At 37.1% G+C, this 18,908-nt stretch overlaps 2 protein-coding genes across 3 annotated transcripts; one reads left to right on the forward strand and one right to left on the reverse strand.

Annotated features, from left to right (window-relative positions):
• Window positions 1-568: 568 nt before the first annotated feature.
• Window positions 569-5,639, reverse strand: sv2 (synaptic vesicle glycoprotein 2). Of its 2 annotated transcripts, none has more exons than XM_043228518.1 (13): window positions 5,471-5,639; window positions 4,870-4,938; window positions 4,625-4,786; window positions 4,131-4,293; window positions 3,914-4,035; window positions 3,223-3,386; window positions 2,953-3,033; window positions 2,762-2,857; window positions 2,569-2,657; window positions 2,152-2,279; window positions 1,887-1,982; window positions 1,529-1,688; window positions 569-958 (listed from the first exon to the last, which is right to left on the reverse strand). In XM_043228518.1, the coding sequence occupies exons 1-13, from the start codon at window positions 5,532-5,534 to the stop codon at window positions 775-777; spliced, it is 1,578 nt and encodes a 525-aa protein (XP_043084453.1). In that variant the 5' UTR covers window positions 5,535-5,639; the 3' UTR covers window positions 569-774. The 2 variants fall into 2 exon arrangements, with proteins under 2 accessions (XP_043084453.1, XP_043084454.1); XM_043228519.1 differs by having other exon boundaries at window positions 4,870-4,926; window positions 5,471-5,638.
• Window positions 5,640-5,940: 301 nt separating this feature from the next.
• snx1a (sorting nexin 1a) lies at window positions 5,941-18,289 on the forward strand. The gene is made up of 15 exons (XM_043228226.1): window positions 5,941-6,109; window positions 7,997-8,636; window positions 10,821-10,957; window positions 11,614-11,680; window positions 13,243-13,286; window positions 13,366-13,507; window positions 13,596-13,674; window positions 14,500-14,575; window positions 14,741-14,854; window positions 14,964-15,057; window positions 15,253-15,458; window positions 15,680-15,823; window positions 15,934-16,014; window positions 16,798-16,869; window positions 16,947-18,289. Exons 1-15 carry the CDS (start codon window positions 6,008-6,010, stop codon window positions 16,995-16,997), a joined length of 2,049 nt encoding a protein of 682 aa, XP_043084161.1. The 5' UTR covers window positions 5,941-6,007; the 3' UTR covers window positions 16,998-18,289.
• The last annotated feature ends 619 nt before the right edge of the window (window positions 18,290-18,908 follow it).

The following is an 18,908-nucleotide window of genomic DNA, read 5'->3' on the forward strand; positions in this document are numbered from 1 at the left end:
AATACAAACGCACAGTTAATTGAATAGCTTCTAATTTTGTATTTATAATCTATTCATTAATATCATCAAAATTAAATCGTATGCCACCCAACATTGGTATAAACAACAAGAGTGTAAATTATTTTATATGTGACCATGGACCAGTTTTTTTTTAATTGAGATTTATATATCATCTGAAAGCTGAATGAATAAGCTTTCCAAGTATTCGCAAATCTTGAATCTGAGGGTGCAAAAAAATTAGAAATATTTAGAAAACTACCTTGAAATCAAATTAAATTCTTTGCAATGCATTTTATGAATCCAAAATTAAAATGTAATAGAAATAGAAAATGTATAAAATATCTTCAAGGAACAAGATCTTTACTTTATATCCCAATAATTTTCAGCATAATGGTTTTGTGCTCCAGTGTCACATACCAAATACAAATAAATGTGTATTACATATTATACAATTAAATGAGAATATAAAATTGGCTAATTTAAAATATAACAACTTGTATAAAATAAACCAATATAAAAATCAAATAACTTTTTTTTTGTTAAAAACAAGAAATTATTACACAAATACTTCAAGTTACACATTTATTTGATATTTGATTTTAAGGCTACCAATAAGAATCACTCTCAGCATTTTACCACGTTAAAGTGTGCAGTTCTCAACGTGAACTTGTGCAACATTGTTGGGCAAAACTGTTACGTGTCACAGCTTTTTGGTTCAGTGTTTGGTCCCAGAATCACAGGACTGAGAGATGATTTTCACCGAGTGTGTTTGTGTCACGCGAGTTCAGTCTGTTTAGTCTGAGGCAGTCGTAGAGCCACCAGTCCTCCGGCCAGCAGGAACGCAGACACCATCAGCAGAGGTACGGCACAGTTAGAGTCCACCAGCTGCCCAAACACTACATTACCCATGATGGACGCCACTCGACCCACTCCAGTGAAAACCCCCAGAGCTGACGAGCTGCAGGTAACACATTCATTCTTTAAACCCTTTAATCCCTCTGCTCACCAAAGCTGCGTTTATTTGACCCAAAGTGCTATAAAATTATGAAAAAGTACTGTTTTATATTTTAAAATGTAATTTATTCATGTAATCCAAAGCTGAAGTTTCTATAGTCTTCAGCGTCACACGATCCTGACAAACAAAAAAACATCACGACTTCCAAAAATATTAAGCAGGAAAAAAATCATTTCAACACCATTATTAGCACTGCGTACTAACAATAAGTGATGATGATTAATCAGCAAATCAGCATATTAGAATGATTTCTGAAGGATCATGTGACGCTGAGGACTGGACTGGAAAATTCAGCTTTGCGTCACAGGAATAAATGAGTCATTAAAATATATTCAAATACAAACCAGTTGTTTTAAAAAAGTTGATATAAATTATACTAATATTTAACAACACTACTGCTTTTGCTGTATTTTGAATCAAATAAATGCAGATTTGTTTAACAGAAGAGACACTCTGTTCTGATTGGCTGAAATCAGTAGCAATATTACATTACCAGTGAATGTAAAGATTTACCGTAGTTGTGTGGGATAGAGTTCAGTTCCCACCACGTCCAGAGCGTTCCAGGAGATGACGGACACGCCGCTGAACACGCACGACACGATCAGACTCTGGGATTTAGTCTTGACCACGTAGATGACAAACACACTCAGGCTGGACACCAGCAAACTGACGGCTACCAGACAGAGAAAAAACATCATTAAAGCGCTTTATTATTATTTCTCAAAATGGATGTCGCTTTTAAAGGGATGGTTCACGCAAAAATCTAAATTCGTTAATTACTTTTCGTTAATTTTCATTTCTGAGTGAACTATCCCTTTAATACTTTAATGTAGTAACAACGGCTGCCATTCAAACATCGGAAACTACTAACAAAGGAGGATTTTCCCGCCGATTCTGTCCATGAGAAGGATCGTGAAGATGTTTCCCGGCAAGTTTGAAGCCGCTGTTACAAAGCCCTCCATGTACACTAGAAAACACACGTGTAAACGACAAAAAAGCCATTATAAACACCGCTTAAATATCACGACAAACTAAAATGCACTTCCCAATAGTACAGTATAACTAACGTAAGTCATATTTTTGGTGATTTTGCTTATGAGAAAAACATCATTTGGTCTGGATTTTATAACATTAACCTGCAGTCTGGACTGAATAGCAGCTTTGATTTTTTGAGCTTTGGACTCGAGACACATTGGCGCACGGGGACCCTCCATCCTCAGCTCTCTTAAAAAGCTCCGGAAACCACATCCATAACCCATAATACCTGCACAGAGAGGACTGCACCATTGAATCATACTTACTCATAATCTGCAGCAATTTACGTGAAGTTAAATGTGAAATGTACAGTACAAAAAAATAGCTTGTAGGGTTTTTAACCAATCAGAACACAGCTCATTTACATATTAAATGTATAATGTAGTAGCAAAAAATGTGTATAAATGGAGTGACTCGGGTGTAACTTGACTAATATTAATAGTGGACTTCATACTAATTAGGGGGAAATAATACACATTAAATCGTAGGAATATTTATCATTTGTATAATTTAAGTACCCAAATGAAATGCAGAAAAATATAATGAGCAGAACCACGCTTCTGGAAGCCAGCGGTCCAACAAACAGCTGTTTCATGGGGTCCAGAACCTGTAGAAGAACCAGCAAGGCATGAAGAGCTCAGTAATGTTCATGTTAACACATATAGAAAGCAGATATCAAAATCTCAACAATGTGTCAAGCGTGCTTTGAACCTGTTTGAGTTGATGGCTGAGCCTCTGGAATCTTGAGCCGCTAATGGGTCTGTTTTTTACTCCATCATCCTTGCATCTTATCATAAGACCCGCTGCCTGTTGAGAGAAACTCTTTTATTAACTGACGGACCATAATAATAGTGAAAGGTTGGCCTAGAATCGAACGCAAACCTCAGTGAGGTGGTACATACAGGAAATGGTTTTGTGGCGCATCTGTTGTTCAGTTTGAACATCTTCTGGAACACAGACAAAGCCTCTGTCTCGCGTCCCGACTGCGGAAGAGAAAAACACAATGCGCCACCGACCCCAACAAACGTGCGGCCTGTATCAGACCTCAATTCTGCTACATTCTAGAACTGTAACTAGTTCAGATTTATATGACTTCCCTATTCACTGAACTTTTATTTCAGTCTGAAGTAAAAAAAAAAAAAAAAAAAAAAAAGTAAAGTTGGCACACACACCTCCATGAGGAACTTGGGGCTTTCGGGCATGAACAGTTTGAAAATAAGTGCTGATGACAGACTGGGGACGGAGCAGAGGACCACAAAAAGACGCCAACTCTGAAAATCCAACCAACCCCAATGAGCACTTAAATATGTTCTGGGAATCACCAACCACGCCACACCTGGACAAAACACAAAATATGTATCAAAATCAGTATTTATGTGTGAATGTTTTGTGTAGATGACGATGAGTAGAGCATGTTTATTTGCTTATTATTTAGACCCTTTTTTCTAAATAGTGGCATGTAATGTACTGAAATTTTTTATTTTATATATATATATATATATATATATATATATATATATATATATATATATATATATATATATATATATATATATATATATATATATATATATTTTTTTAATTTATTTTTTTTTTATTCACACATACTCTTGTCTTTAAGCATTTTTATATTATGTTTATTTCTACATCTTTTTATTGAAATTTTTATGCATATTTGGTTATCTACTTTTGTCTAATGCATTTTTTTATCCATACTGTGTATACATTATTGGCTATACATTGTCTTTAAGTTTTTTTATTTTTATTTAATTTATATTTATAAAAACAAAAAAATATAAGGAAAAAATCTTTTTCAGTATTTTACAGACACTCCTTGCTCAGCTTAGATGATGATTGTTTTACCCGCTGCTAAAATACTTCCAGCCATCCAGAAGGTAGCTAGAGCGCTGATCATGGCCCCTCTTCTCAAACGCGGCTGAAACTCCGAAAAATACGAGAAGATGACAGGAATGGAGCCGCCGACCCTGAGAGTGAGACACAGATGCTTTCACGTTTCTGCTAAAATGAGTCGAGATGCTGTCTGTAGAATTTATGTAAAAACTCTTTGGCATGTTGTTACCCGACTCCACTGAAGAACCGCAGTAGCAAAAAGAGCCAGAAACTCGGGGCCAAACTGGCCACCGCCCCAAATGTGCCATTCACTGCCAGAGAGATGACCAGAACGCTCCGCCTTCCTCTGCGATCAGCCAGATACCCCCAAACATAACCGCCCACCATCATTCCTGTCGAAGGAAACAGCCGTTTGACATGCTTTATCTAACTGAGCAGCAAGATAGTCTAATCACATGGTTTTAATCACTGGATCGGTTATGTATTTCTTGTAAAAAGCATGACTTTGCAGTTTTCACACACGTGATAAGGCAACCAAATAGGGAACAAACTGCATTTTTGACCTGATTTAATTGATAAAAATGAGAAGTTAATGTTTGATGGTCCTTATTTGACGTGCATTGCAAAATCGTTTTTCAACACGAACGCCTAATTTTCTGTTTTTAAAAGGCAACACGATCAGTTAGAAATTCAAACACAAAAGAAAGCAGCGCAGGTAATCACCAAGGAATATGCTGGAGGTGAGGAGCCCCATGTCGGCCGAGGTCAGCAGGAGGTCACAGCGTGCCGTGGGCAGGAGGAACGACACACACAGGATCTCCACGGCATCGCTGGCGTTCGCCCAGCCGCAGACGACCAACAGCAGCCAATGGAAGAGCCCAAACCCTGCAGACAGACAGAAACATGAGCGTCTAGGCACACACATATCAAACTAAATAGCACATTAGATACATAAAAGCTAAATAAACCTGCTTTCTCAACAGCCTCCTCATATGAAAGTTTCTTTCTGCTGAACTCCTGGTCACCTAGAAGAAACACTATACAGCATTAAAATGATTATTAACATTAAACGTATTTCTTGAAGCGTCTTGGGGAGGTTGCCGTGGTTCTTGTGGATTTAGTCTGTCTCGGTATGTTCCGTTTTTTCATGTCATTCCAGACAGAATGAATGATGATCAGATCTCTGTGGAGCACTGGCTGTTGTCAGACAAAAATGTAATACCACAATGCAAGTTTGAAAAATTACTGATATCTCCTACTGAAACACTACAGCAAAAGATAGAAAAAACTAATTAAAACCATTTTTAGCTGGTGAAATTAATAGTGTTCTAACAATCTTGACCACAACTAAATAAATGTTCTGAGTACAATGAAATGTTGACACTTTTTTACTAAAAATATAGACTAATTGATCAGATGTAATAAACTGTATGTCTGGTGCAAATATGTCTGTATTAGCATTACACGTATCCACAACACTCCATCAGGACAACCTAAATATTATAAACAATACAAACCGAAAGAGATCGAGTAACACGTTTTACATGATGAAAAATATAATACATTTACCGTCTTCGTCGATGCCAGTGGACGAAAGCAGGGGTTCTGTGTCCTCGTGAGTCCGTCGAGGCATAATAATATTTCAAATTAAACTATTTATGAGCATAAACTACATGATCGCTGATCAAATTATTCAGTTCACTCCCGTGCCTCTGTAAACAGACGCTTCGGTGGGCGTGATTTGTGGCAGCGTCACGCAGTAAGGACCGCCCACCTCACGCGCACTTCCTCAAATGTTAGAATTTGTTTACGCGTGTTTTCTTCTTGTAAAACTATAGAGCCCCATAACGAATGAGCCCAAGCGTGTTTTATTAAAAACGGTTATTAGCGTAAAAATAAAATATTATTTTGCAATACTTTGGGAGTGGTCTCATGGGCGTGACGTAACTGAACAAACCCCGCCCCCCCTGACCGCCAGGCGTCGCTGTTTCTCAATTTCTCTCTCTCTCCGTTTCAGTTAAGTGTCGCTCTGTCATTTTTCTCTCTCGCGCTCTCTGCTTGTAAAATAAAGTTTTTCCGTGTGTGTGTGTGTGTGTGGAGCTGAAGATGGCGGCCAGCTCGGAGCGCAGTCCTCCGCCTTTCCCGGACTCAGAGGAGCCCGAGCTGCTGGAGGACAGCGACGAGGGCGCGGATGCGTTCACGGGAACGGTGAGTTACGCAATTAAACGCGTTTGCGAAGCTAAAGCTGTTTACTTCAGACAGAGGGAAAGAGAAAAACGCCGACCACTTTCACTTCTCTGACACCCTCAAATCTGCCTGTTCTTCTTCTTCTTCTTCTTCTTCTTCTTCAGCGATAGAGCTTCAGCTCTGCTGGTTTATGCGGGGTTTTCTGTAATCACACTCGAGCAATGATTTAATAAAAATGCCCTTTTCATCATCGCCCCGGATTTGTTTTTCCCCCCCGCGGGGTTAAATAGATCTGAGTTTAGGCCTGCGTGTGACATACTTAAGTTCTTGAAGGACTCTTGTAGTTGAGTAAATAATATCAGAAGGAATGTGACCCAGTTTTCCAAACTGACTGAAGTCACTGTTAGAGAGTGTGTATATGTGTGGAAAATAAACATGTTGTGTCTAATAAAGGAAGTGTGACAGTACTTGAACTTGTTTATGCAAAACCACCCAACAGACTGGTGTTAAGATATTTTTATACCTGTGAAATATGCATATATGCATGCATGCAGAGCAAAACTAAAGTATGAGCAGCTTTTTGTCTAATGAATGAGATGGTGTCCAGCAGTCAATATTTACTTAGAGTAATAATTCCGGCCTTTTCAGGTCAAAGTACTGCTGGTGTGAGACTGATCATGTGAGACTCAGATGTGAGTGAACGTTTCAGTGCCTTTTTTTTCCCTTAACAAGCTTTTATTTTGGGTAGATTTTGCTGTGTGGGATGGAATTTACTGTTGCAGTAAGTGAGTCATAATAGGGTGGATTAGTGGTTAAAGATCTGGGCCGGTAACTTGGACGGCTGAAGATCTGAACCCCTGCATAACAGTAATTATGCATCGTTTCATTTGTAAATTTTTTGAGCATTTCAGCGTTTGTTATTTTACGTATAGGCGCATGTGTACAGTTGGTGGTTTAGAATATATCTATATCATTGATTTGCAACAGGATGATTTTCGTTACTGAACAAACAACACATTATAAATATATTTTTATAATGTAGCGTATTTTCAGTAATGAAAATCATAGACATACAAAAATACACTAAAATGCAAAAACAAATTACTAATTAAATCATGTTTAATCACTGTTACGGTAATATAAAATTGGGTGGAAAATGTTCTTCATTTTTAATGCAAGCGTGGTGTTAAAATAGGTTTCTTTTATTAATTTTGTTCATTCAGTCGATTGTACAAATTCAGAAATGCATAAAAAGTAACAAATACTAGCATGATACATTTAAACAATTTAAATACAATTTAAATAATGTGTGATTCTGTTAAAGTAATGCAGATTTGATTGCAATGTGCTTAATTTTCAATTCAGAAAAATAACTTTTTTTAAATTATTATTTTAAAGCACGTATTGAACAACTTTACAAATCCTAACATTCAAAATATTTACTATTATAATAATAAGAGTCGGAGGTTGTGAAAATTCAAAACAACTTGAAATAACAAATTTCTGTAATAACCGAGGAATATTTTACAATTGAAATGTGTGTAATTACTGTCACGGTAGTAAAAGCATTAAAAAGTATTTTAAATCATCACACAAATGCATAAAATCTTGATAAATATATAATTACTGTTACAAAAATAAAACTTTGGGTGGAACATATGTTTGCTTTCAATGCAAAATAAATGATAATAAATAAAACAAGTATTCCTTTATTTATCTTTAACCAGGCATGATATGTGGGATTCAGCCCGAATATATTTAATGTATTTAATTAAATCCCATGCCAGATAGAACAGTATTGCACAGGCTGTTGAACACGATCTAATCTTGTTGCAGCTCATAAATACATTTATAGTAATATTACAACAACAACAGCGTCTCTATAATAATTTTTTTTGCTGTTCCTAGTCGATCTCAGAGATGGATTCTCCTTCTCCGGACTCAACCAGACCTCCTAAAGACATCTTCAACGAGCCACCAGAAGACATCTTCAGCGATCCTCTTAGCAACATTAACTCTGAACCGCAGAAGAAAGCAGACACCAAGATCCCTTCACCCAGCAGCGATGAGGCCGTCGACCTGTTCAGCGACCCGCTGGACGACGATAGCGACGTAATTAGTTCACCCGAGGTCCAAAACCCCATGCCGGATCTCTTAAACGAGCCTGTGGAAGCGCCAAAGTCCGATGTCCTCGGTGAAGCACCTGTGCACAAAAACGCAGCCCGACAGCAGGATGTTTTCGAAGACCTTCCCAAGGGCACCAGCAAAAGCTCTTCCGTCAAGAAAGCAGCGAGCGCGGAGCTGTTCGGTGATGACGAGGATGAGGAGGATCTGTTTAACGAGCCGCCTAAGGTTGTGACGAAGAAGCCTCAGCCTTCAGGGCCACCCGTCAATGTTCTCACAGAGGTGAAGGTCCGGCCACAGGTTAAAGACGACCCCACGGATCTGTTCGCAGAGGAAGCCTTGACGGCACCTGTCCCGAAACCCTCGGCCAGCAGCAACTCCAGGACCAACGGGGTTCACTCTGAGGAGCAGGATCTCTTCTCAGGTACGACACATTTCACCTGTAACTGTGGTACTTCTGAAGACTGTTATGCTGCCTACGTGAGTGCCTAAGTGTTAAATGACCTTGTTTTTGTCAAGTTTTAGTCGACTACGGCTCGCTTTCACAGACGGGGTTTAGACTAAGCCAGAATTAAGTCTTAGTGCAATTAGGGAATTTAAGCAGCATTTTAAATGCTATTTAGAGAAAATTACAGGGGGTAAAAAATACTGGTGCGCTTATTGAGACTTCAAATTTTAAGATGCGTCTTAAACTGGCTTTCAGTTAAAACGGCTCAAACGTGCATTTTAGTCCAGGCCTAGCTTAAAGGAATGGTTTAATTCTGTCATTGTTTACTCGCCCTTGAGTAGCTCCAAACCTGGATGAATTTCTTTGTTCTGCTGAACGCATAGGAAGATATTTTGAATGAAGTTTGTAACCAGGCTGTTTTGGGTCACCATTGACTTCATATATTTTTCATATATTTATCTTCCTATGGAAGTCAGTGGTAGGCCTCGTGTTTGAAACCAGGAATAAAAGTCTCATCGTTTTAACCTAGTTTTAGTAGAAAACCAGAAATGGTTTTAGTCATTGAAAACTTGCCATCTTAGCAATAAGGTTATTATTAATAAATGGTGTAGCAGAATTCAATTTGGCAGCCATTTTTAGTTTATTCTTAATATTACTCAAATTTATTATATTCTATTGACCGTGCTCTGTTTTGGTTTAAGTCATGAAATGTAGGCTATGAGCATTTTAGTCAATGAAATCTTACATTTTTGTCCTGCTGTATAATGGAAAGTAAATCATTTTTGCATAAAATAAGCAAAACAATGGGCAGAAAATGTATCCTTGTATGTATAATTGAATGTTGATGTAGTCATAGATACCATTTATGTCCTCCTCTTCTTTATCTCATCTTGGTCATGGAGAAAAAGCCTATCAATGAACGTTTTTCATCATCCAGTTTCATCATAAAAATGTTATTACCCCGTGATTTACTCACCCTCAAGCCATCCTGGGTGTATGTGACCTCCTTCTTTCAGACAAATACCTAGATTGCTAGGAAGCTAGAGATTTGAGTCTATCAAGTTGCTAATATGGGTATGTTCTTACACAAATGCAGCAATTTGCTTCAGAAGGTCTTTACTAGCCCCCCGGGAGTATCTTTTTACTATACTGTTACTTACAGGTGTTTAAAGAGTTAGTCTCCCAAAAATTAAAATGGCCATCATTTATTCAGCTTTATGTCATTTCGAACCTGTAATACTTTAGTTCAACACAAATATTGATATATAGAGCTTCTGTTTGAGATAACTGTTGCATGCTCAGTTCATATGAATTAGTTGTATAATCTCTTAATGACCTTTTTGAAGGTTCAGAGTGATAGTTGTGCAGACTGTGAATGGAGGGACAGAAATATCTCAGATTTCATTAACAATATCTTCATTTGTGTTCCGGGTTTAATATTACACAAGAATCAGGAAGTGATGACAGAATTCTAGGATTTAAATGCAATAATGTCAAGCTGTAGTTTTAAATATAGTCATACATTTTGTATGTCTACTGTTCTAATAGTAATCGTTTTATTCAAAGGTTGTTTGTTGAACCATTTCATTTGGAGGCCTCAGTTTTCTAGACAGCATTTTTGTGCTTTTTTTTAAGCAAGTTCAGGTTTAAAAACAGCCTTCATAGGCATAAACCTATTTATTCTCCTTTCGAAGGCATATGAAAGTTTATGTTTGATTTGAGTTCCCAGACATCATTTAGTCTTTCAGTTTAAATAAAGCAAAAAAAAAATTAAAACCTAGAAATGCTAAAATCTTGCTTTGCTAACTGACTGACTTGAGGTTAATTTGAAGTATTAAACTAAAAACAGGTTAACGCAAATGAGAGAAGTGCATTACACAAAATTACGAAACTAAACCTGAACCTTTTCCTGCTGTTGACTCTTTTTACTGGCAGAAATGCATGCACATCACTTTTGAACGATGGATGATGAATTCGCTTTCTCAGCGTTGACTCAGGAAGGGGAAAAGGAATTCCTCAGTGACCTTTACCCTCTCACCCTGCGTTATGTTGCTGATGGAATGTGTTTTGCTTGCGTGTGTGTGTGTGTGTGTGTGTTAGAGCAACTTTTACGTTTAATTGAATACATAAAATGCACCTTCTCTCACTGTTTTTCCTCAGAAGCTACAGTAGAGTTGTCTCTGGACAGTCCTCGTAACGACCGCAAGATGAAAGACGCTGTGAAGGCGACCGTATCAGCTCCTGCCGCTCCTGTAGCAAGCAGCTCCAGCAAAACTCCATCCAAAACTCTGGAGGAGGTAAAACACTCCCTGAATTTAGAAAGAGCTTGCCTTTCTGATGTTTGAAACCTTTAATGACCAAGTTTACATGCAGTGACTCTCATGAGCTGATTCTTTTTAAAGTGCCCCTATTATGGGTTATGAAAGGTTCATAAACTGTTTGACATGCATGCAAGGTCAAAAAACACTTACAATATGCATTTATTTCTACCTTTATTTAACGACTCCCGAACGATTCGCTTTACGATTCTTTTTTCTAAGCCTCTCCGGTGATTGGTCGATTTCATTTAAAGCAGTGTTTGTGAGCTTTTAATGCTCCAAATGCATCACCTAGTGGCAAAAATGAATATGCATCTTCATTCAGACCAATGAGAAAAGACCAACAAGCAGGCAGGAAGTATGCTAATGTTTAATGTTAAAGTTAACATGAAACAGCTTGGTATTCGTTTTAAAAATGACTCGTTTCCAGTCGATTCTTTCGTTTGAGAGACAATAACGTTTATTACACTTTCAGATTTAAAACTTTGCATGATGTTTTCATTCAGAGCTATGTTACACACTGAATGAAAGCTAGTTTTAAAAAAATCCATAATAGGGGCAATTCAGTAATAATCTGAAGTACTCAAGTAGTTTGCTTTCCCTCTTACTCTTCCATTTTTTTTTTTTACATAAAGCTGGAGGAAGAGGAAAGTGAGGACAAGTTTGATCTGAACATCTCTGTCACAAATCCAGAGAAAGTCGGTAAGATCATCGTCCGCTGTGACAGCTGGGTTTAATTTTCTAATGTCTCTTCTTTTTAGGCTTTTGAGGTTTAATACTGTGCTCATAAAACATGTTTACAATAGCGTTTGGAGCCAGTAGCGGGCTGAGTTTGCAGATAACTGGAAACATATTCTATGAGGTGAAATTATTCTAATCAGGGATCTGAGTCACTGATACGGCTGTCTGGAGCTTCCTCTTTTTGCCCTGTGCCAGCTATTTTTCATTTCCTGTCCTTCTCCTTTTTTTTTTAAAGGCGTGGTGCTACTCCAATGTCTAAAATCAGCACTAAATGTTAACAAGAAGACGTGTAGTATTTCAGTTTGCTCACCTACTGTATATTGGTTTTATGGTTTTATGGGCCGGTTAGAGGTTTGGTTGTCTGAGATTAGGCACACATTGATTATTATCTGGTTGCAATAGCAGAAATACACTGATCTTAGGGCATAATTGTTTTCGGATCCTAGAATAAAACAAAAAAATTAATTTTGGTGCATTTTAAAGCAAAAAATCCCTCCCTAATCCAACTAATATAAAGATAGTCCATTTAAATATATATAATATCGCTTGTGTGGTTAAGTATTAGATGTTTTATTAGTATTAGTTGGTTTATGTAGGGCCTTGTGAAATGTATTCTATAATTTATTTAATTTGTTTTTTTGGGGGGGGGATTCTGCTCTTTTTGGTTTAAATTGTCCTAGATTCCATTTTAAGGGTTAAATTTAATTTTGGCAATCAGAAAGCATGTCTGTTTATTTAATGGCATGATGACCGTTTAACAGAAATCACATTTTTAGGGCCCCGCTTTTCAAAATTCTGTTTTCATTTTTTTCTAAATGTTTCGACTAAGTTTTAATGACCAAAATCATCTTTAATCAATTGAGCTAATACAACTTTGTAATTTTCCAGGTTTTAAGTGCTAAAATCAGGTTCCCATCGCATCTACCGGTCAAGGAAATGTGAAAAAGATTCACTTTGATGAGACATGCTAGTTTTTTTGCAGAAAAAAAGCTTACTAAAACAAAGTTTACTCTCTATTCTGGAAAGGGGCATGCATTTATTTTTCAGAATTCTATAATAAATGATATAATAAATCTGTAGGGCATTTTGAGCTGAAACTTAACAGACACATTCTGGGAAACCAGAGAACTGTATTACATATTTTAAAAAGAGGCATAAATGTCTCCTTTGACAATTGAATAATTTTTTTTAAGCTTTTGGATTTATAGGGATCTATCAAATGTTTAAATTTTTTTTGTCTCGCTGAGATCATAAAGCCTTATTTACTGCAGTTTACTGGTTTAATCTGGTCTTCTGGCCTGTTTAATCTGTAAAGCTGACAGCTTTTCCAAAACTATCAAACCAGAACCAGTCTTAGAGACCATCTTTAGCCAGTTCAACCTCGGGTACTTGAAACTAAACCTGTGACATTTATATAACCAACCAAGTACGATAGCAGCACATGTGTTTTATATTATGGCTTTATTTTGGTCCGTTGGCATGGTTTTGTTCGTGTTGGCTGATTCTCTTTCTTCTGCTCACAGGTGATGGTATGAACGCTTACATGGCCTACAAAGTTTCAACACAGGTGAGCTTCGGTCTCTTTTATCATCCTGTTCAAATATGACACGCAGTCTAAATCTCACCACTCTCTCTTTGTTTCCCAGACGTCGCTTACCATGTTCCGTAGCAAGACGTTTACCGTCCGCAGACGTTTCAGCGATTTCCTGGGATTGTATGAAAAGCTCTCTGAGAAACACTCACAGAACGGATACATCATACCTCCACCACCAGAGAAGAGCATTCTGGGTGAGAACTTGAGCCCTGCTAATGCATCAGATCTGATCCGTTTATGAGTACGTGGCTGGTTTTAGATGAATGTGCGTCGATTTGGCAGGTATGACGAAAGTCAAAGTCGGGAAGGATGACCCATCGTCGGCAGAGTTTGTGGAGCGGAGGAGAGCTGCTCTGGAGAGGTTCGTCACAAAAGATGACATTGGTTCTTATCTAGGTGCACTGAAGTACACAGCTAAATCAACATTTTCTCTGACTTTTTGTCGTTACCAGCCAACTTTTTGTCACTCTGCGCTAAGCTTTATTTCTGCGTTAAGTTGCCCTGCCTCCAATTAAATTTTATTGGTCTAAAATTGCTGCTATAGAGTATTTTAATGAGGGCTAAAAATGACTCATTTTACTTTGGTTAATATAATATAAAAATACTATTGCATTATGTAAAATTATTAATATATATTATTAATACTAATGTACAATTTTAATGTGGACAGATGTAATGTAAAATAAATGCTAACTACTTTAAATGTATTTACATTTTAATGTTTGCAGAATTTTTTTAGATTGGATAATATAATTTAATATTGATTGCTGCTAATATTATATTATTAGAAAATATTTAAATTACATTATCAAGTATTGAAATACTACAAACACTGAATGCTGTTTTTCTGTCCTCTTAAAATTTAATTATATATTAATATTTAGTCAAGTCACCTTTTTATAGTGCTTTATACAATAAAATATTAATTTCAATTTACATTTATATTAGATTATTTTATCATAACATTTTATTGTACTATCTAATCTAATGGTAAAATTATGTTAGTAGTAATTTATATATATTTTATTTTTAATGAAGCCTGAAATTACTTACTATAAATTAATGTAAATTTTAATTTTAAACAAGAAAAAAATTATACTGTAATCTCAATGTTAGTAGTGGTAATTATTATTATTATATGCATGTCACTATTTTTAAAATGGAAGGCTTGTTTGTGGTGTTGCAGATATCTTCAGAGGGTTGTGAGTCACCCGTCTCTGCTGCAGGATCCTGATGTGAGAGAGTTTTTGGAGAAAGAGGAGGTGAGACAGCTTCCGTTTAGTGACCTAAAAAAGTAGGATTTTAAAAATTCAGCACCGCAAAATTCAACATTAGCATAAACCTTTCCTAAAAGAAGTGACTTGAAGATGATTTCTGCATGGTCCCTGTATTGTTGATTCAATGCTGTGTGTGTGTGTGTGTGTTAGTTACCCAGAGCAGTCAGCACACAGGCTCTGAGTGGAGCCGGCTTCCTTAAAATGCTCAACAAAGCCACAGACGCTGTGAGCAAGATGACCATCAAGATGAACGAACAGGATGTGGTGAGTAGAAGAGCATGAAGGTCTTACCCAACTCTTCTTTACAGGCAGTGAGGCTTAATATGAATAAAAAAATCTGTGTGTGTGTGTGTGGTGTGTATGTTGGTTTCAGTGGTTTGACGAGAAGATCCAGGATGTAGAAAATGAAGAACAGCATATGCGGAAGCTTCACGTCATGGTGGAATCGCTTGTCAATCACAGAAAAGGTCAGAAGTGCAAACAAAAAATCCTATATATTTATTCTTTAAGAATGCAGTGCAACCCATTTTATCACTGTGGTGTGACCTACATGAACTCAAACATGACATTCATTCAAAGAGTGGGAGGTGGCTTTATTTTTTCATTGGACGATGAAATTGGGATACTGTCTTTGGTTTTTGACGGTGTGATGTGTGTTTCAGAGTTGTCTGGGAACACGGCTGTGTTTGCGAAGAGCGTGGCGATGTTGGGCAGCTCTGAGGACAACACGGCTCTGTCCCGAGCTCTGTCTCAGCTGGCCGAGGTGGAAGATCGAATCGAGCAGCTCCATCAGGAGCAGGCCGCCAACGACTTCTTCACCTTCTCAGAGCTGCTGGCCGATTATATACGGCTGTTGGGAGCTGTCAGGGTACAGACACACACACACGCGCACACACACACACACACACACAACATTTTAAACGAAATGTTTATTTTGGATTAAACACACTTAGTTGTTTCACAGCACTTGTTTTTAGCCTATGAATCTGTATGTATCTATTCATTATTTGAAACGCTACACTATTTCAGTCATACCTTCCCACCCTTAATACATTCTATTAATAATAATAATAATACTGTGCTTGCCAGGGTTGTTTTGACCAGAGAATGAAAGCGTGGCAGCGCTGGCAGGACGCAGAGAACATGCTGCAGAAGAAGAGAGAGGCTGAGGCCAAACTCCTGTGGGCCAACAAACCTGACAAACTCCAGCAGGCCAAGGATGAGATCGCTGAGGTAACTGCGCAAACATGCCGCTGTTTGTTTGGTGGAGGCTTTATAGACTCACTTCTGTTCTACAGATGCACGCTAACACGCGACCGTAACAACTTATTCTTGTCCTCTAGTGGGAAGCAAAGGTCACGCAGTACGAGAGAGAGTTTGAGAGAATCTCAGCCACCGTGCGGAAAGAAGTCATCCGCTTTGATGTGAGACCTGGTTTCTAAAAGGATTTAAATACCAGCATTAAAGTCAGCCCAAAATGAAAATGGACTAAACCTCAGGATATCCAGGATGTGGAGTTTATTTCTCGATCAGATATGGAGAAGTTTTGCATTGCATCACTTGCTCATCAATGGATGCTCTGCGGTGAATGGGGGCCGTCAGAATGAGAGTCCAAACAGCTGATAAAAACATCACTATAATTCCCTAGTAATTCACAACACTCCGGTTAATGTCTTGTAAAAAACAAATCCATTATTGAGATGGGGTTTTTTTTACTCCTCTATCCGTAGCATTGGTTCCTCCTGTAAAAAAATGACTTTCTGAATCCCGTATCAGGCACCATTTAAAAAAGAAAATGCAGTTCTTAAATATGTGGGTGGATTTTTATGTTAAAGGATAGCAGGAGATTGAATTTTCACTGGAGAAAGTCAGTGTTATTATTAAAATTATGGACTAGTATTTTAGTCAAAAGCAGCAGTTAAAAACCGAAGTAAAAAAATGGCTTAATGGTGGATTTGTTTCTTACAAACACAGCTTTTTGCTCTAAAAGACATTAAATGGACTAAAGTGGGGTGGATTATTTTTATCAGCTGTTTAGACTCTCATTCTGACGGCACCCATTCACAGCAAGTGATACAATGCTACATTTCTCCAAATCTGATGAAGAAATGAACTCAGCCTCATCATGGGATGGCCTGAAGCGAATGCATTTCCAACAAATTCTCTTCAAAAAGACTAACTGATCCGTTTTAATTTCTTGGCTACAGAAAGAGAAAGCTCGGGATTTTAAGAGACAAATCATCAAATATCTGGAGTCACTGCTGAACTCACAGCAACAGGTACATTTTGAATCTTTTCACCTGCCAAAATTGCATTTAAAACACATCATTCATGTTTGTCTCTCTCTCTCCTCTAGCTGATAAAATACTGGGAGGCGTTTTTGCCGGAGGCGAAAGCGATCGCGTGAGGCGGCGTCTGCGCGCAAACACACACTCACCGACAACCGAGGCCTTTCTACACTCTTTACCTCTCGCCTATAAACCAAGAGAAATCGCGCTGCAAAGGGAAATCATCGATCCGGCCGCTCGTTACTCCGATTGAGTTTAACAACCTGTATATTTTCTGTGTAATCTTCACCTTTATTTTCTTACTTTGCATCTTTATTCGTTTGGGGGACGTGAACGCATGTGGTGGCTGGGTGTCTTCCTCGTCTGTATGCAACCGAACCTGGTTACTCGTCAGCAGTGATGTCAGTGGTTTACACTAGAGGGCGCTCGGCGCTCGCTCACATACTCACACAGCAAGAAACTTCCCATCAGGCCACTCGTGTGACGTTTGTTCTCCTCACACAGGGTTTTCAGAGAGAAATAGTGACCTAGTTTGACCAGAATATTGATATATATATATATATATATATACACTTTTAAACACCATGATGACGTTGTATTTTGCAAGTTAAAAAAGGTTGTAATACAGTTATTATTAGTCGAGATAAAATGACTGAAACTGGCTGGATGTTGTAAAGTGGCCAGTGGAAATGACGGGAACTGTATAGTTTATGTCAACACTTACACTCATTGATCAGCCTGTTAGAAATGTGTATTTTTTTTTTTTTTTCAATTTTCCTGGCTTATTGTTTTTACTCAAAGGATCATTGTAAATCTTCCATAGATTTAGAATCATGTTTCTATGTTCAGCATTTATAAACGCACTCCTAATGCGTTTTCTATCAATATCAGAGCTCTGGTCTAGCAGGACGCCCAAAGCACTTCGGTCTTAAAGTTGTTGTTTTGTTTTTTTTTGTCGTACAAAATTCCATTCCTTTTCGCTTCATTTACTTTGTTTTCATTTGTAGACATTTATGCCAACATGTTATTATTTCGTGTCAAACCATATTTGCGTTATGCACTTGATTATGGCATCTTATATTGATTCTGGCATCTCTTATTAATAAACTTTTGCTATGCTACTAATAATGATGAAATTGTTTCTACATCACGTTTTGTTTTTATACAGATTTTGCTGCTGTTAGATTCATCGTCATTTATAACATTTTGTCGTTCGTTTATGTGTTAGTTCGCTTTAGAAATGATATTCTGGGCCCTGCTGTATGACACTTTGAACAGATGTTAACAGGTTTGACTTCACCATTAGGTGCCATAATAATCAGAAGTTTGTTTATTAGAAAAACGGGGGCAGATATTTTTTTCACTATGGACACTTCTTTTGAGAAAAACAATAAAGATTTAATTACAAATATGAAGATTGTGATTTTTTTTTTTTTTTCTTGTCTTTTGTTGTTGTTGTGTGTGTGTCTGTGTGTGGTAGTCAACATTTAAAGTGGATCAAACCTTTCATCAAAGTCCTAAAACAAAACCAAAAATGCATTCTTGTTTTAGGACTTTGATTAACTTTTTTGATCCACTTTAAATGTCAAATGTGTATTTTTCATTGCTAGTGTTATGTAATATGATTTATTTAATTAGGTTTTATTTTAAGGTTAGGTTATATATTTTAAGTTTTGTGTGTATTTTTATTAAAATTATTTTTCATTTTAGTTTTTAGACTTTTTTTGTTTTTGTCGTCTTATTTCATTTATTATTCTTTTGGGGTGTGTGTGTGTGTGTGTGTATTTTGGGGGTGGATGGATGTATGGATGTGTATTTATTATTACCAGTGTATTTTAGTTTTATTTCTATAATATTTATAAATATTTAAATTAGCTTTTACCTTTTAGTTTATGTTTTAAGTTTTATGTTCAATATTTCTTTATTAGTATTTTTATTTCATTTTTAGTGATTGTAGTATTTTAAAAATTTCAGTTTTTGTTTGTCTTTTCATCTCTTATTTTTATTTTAGTTTTATTGTAATAATAAAA

Source organism: Puntigrus tetrazona, chromosome 25 (genome assembly GCF_018831695.1).
Source record: "Puntigrus tetrazona isolate hp1 chromosome 25, ASM1883169v1, whole genome shotgun sequence".
Lineage (NCBI taxonomy): Eukaryota > Metazoa > Chordata > Actinopteri > Cypriniformes > Cyprinidae > Puntigrus > Puntigrus tetrazona.

Coding starts and splice junctions, on each gene's coding strand:
- snx1a (XM_043228226.1), top strand. CDS start 6,008: ATGGCGGCCAGCTCGGAGCGCAGTCCTCCGCCTTTCCCGGACTCAGAG. Junction 14,855..14,963: donor AGATGAACGAACAGGATGTG/GTGAGTAGAAGA, acceptor TGTTGGTTTCAG/TGGTTTGACGAGAAGATCCA. Junction 16,015..16,797: donor AAGAAGTCATCCGCTTTGAT/GTGAGACCTGGT, acceptor TCTTGGCTACAG/AAAGAGAAAGCTCGGGATTT.
- sv2 (XM_043228518.1), bottom strand. CDS start 5,534: ATGCCTCGACGGACTCACGAGGACACAGAACCCCTGCTTTCGTCCACT. Junction 4,036..4,130: donor CGGTTCTTCAGTGGAGTCGG/GTAACAACATGC, acceptor TCTCACTCTCAG/GGTCGGCGGCTCCATTCCTG. Junction 2,280..2,568: donor TTTTTCTGCATTTCATTTGG/GTACTTAAATTA, acceptor CTCTCTGTGCAG/GTATTATGGGTTATGGATGT.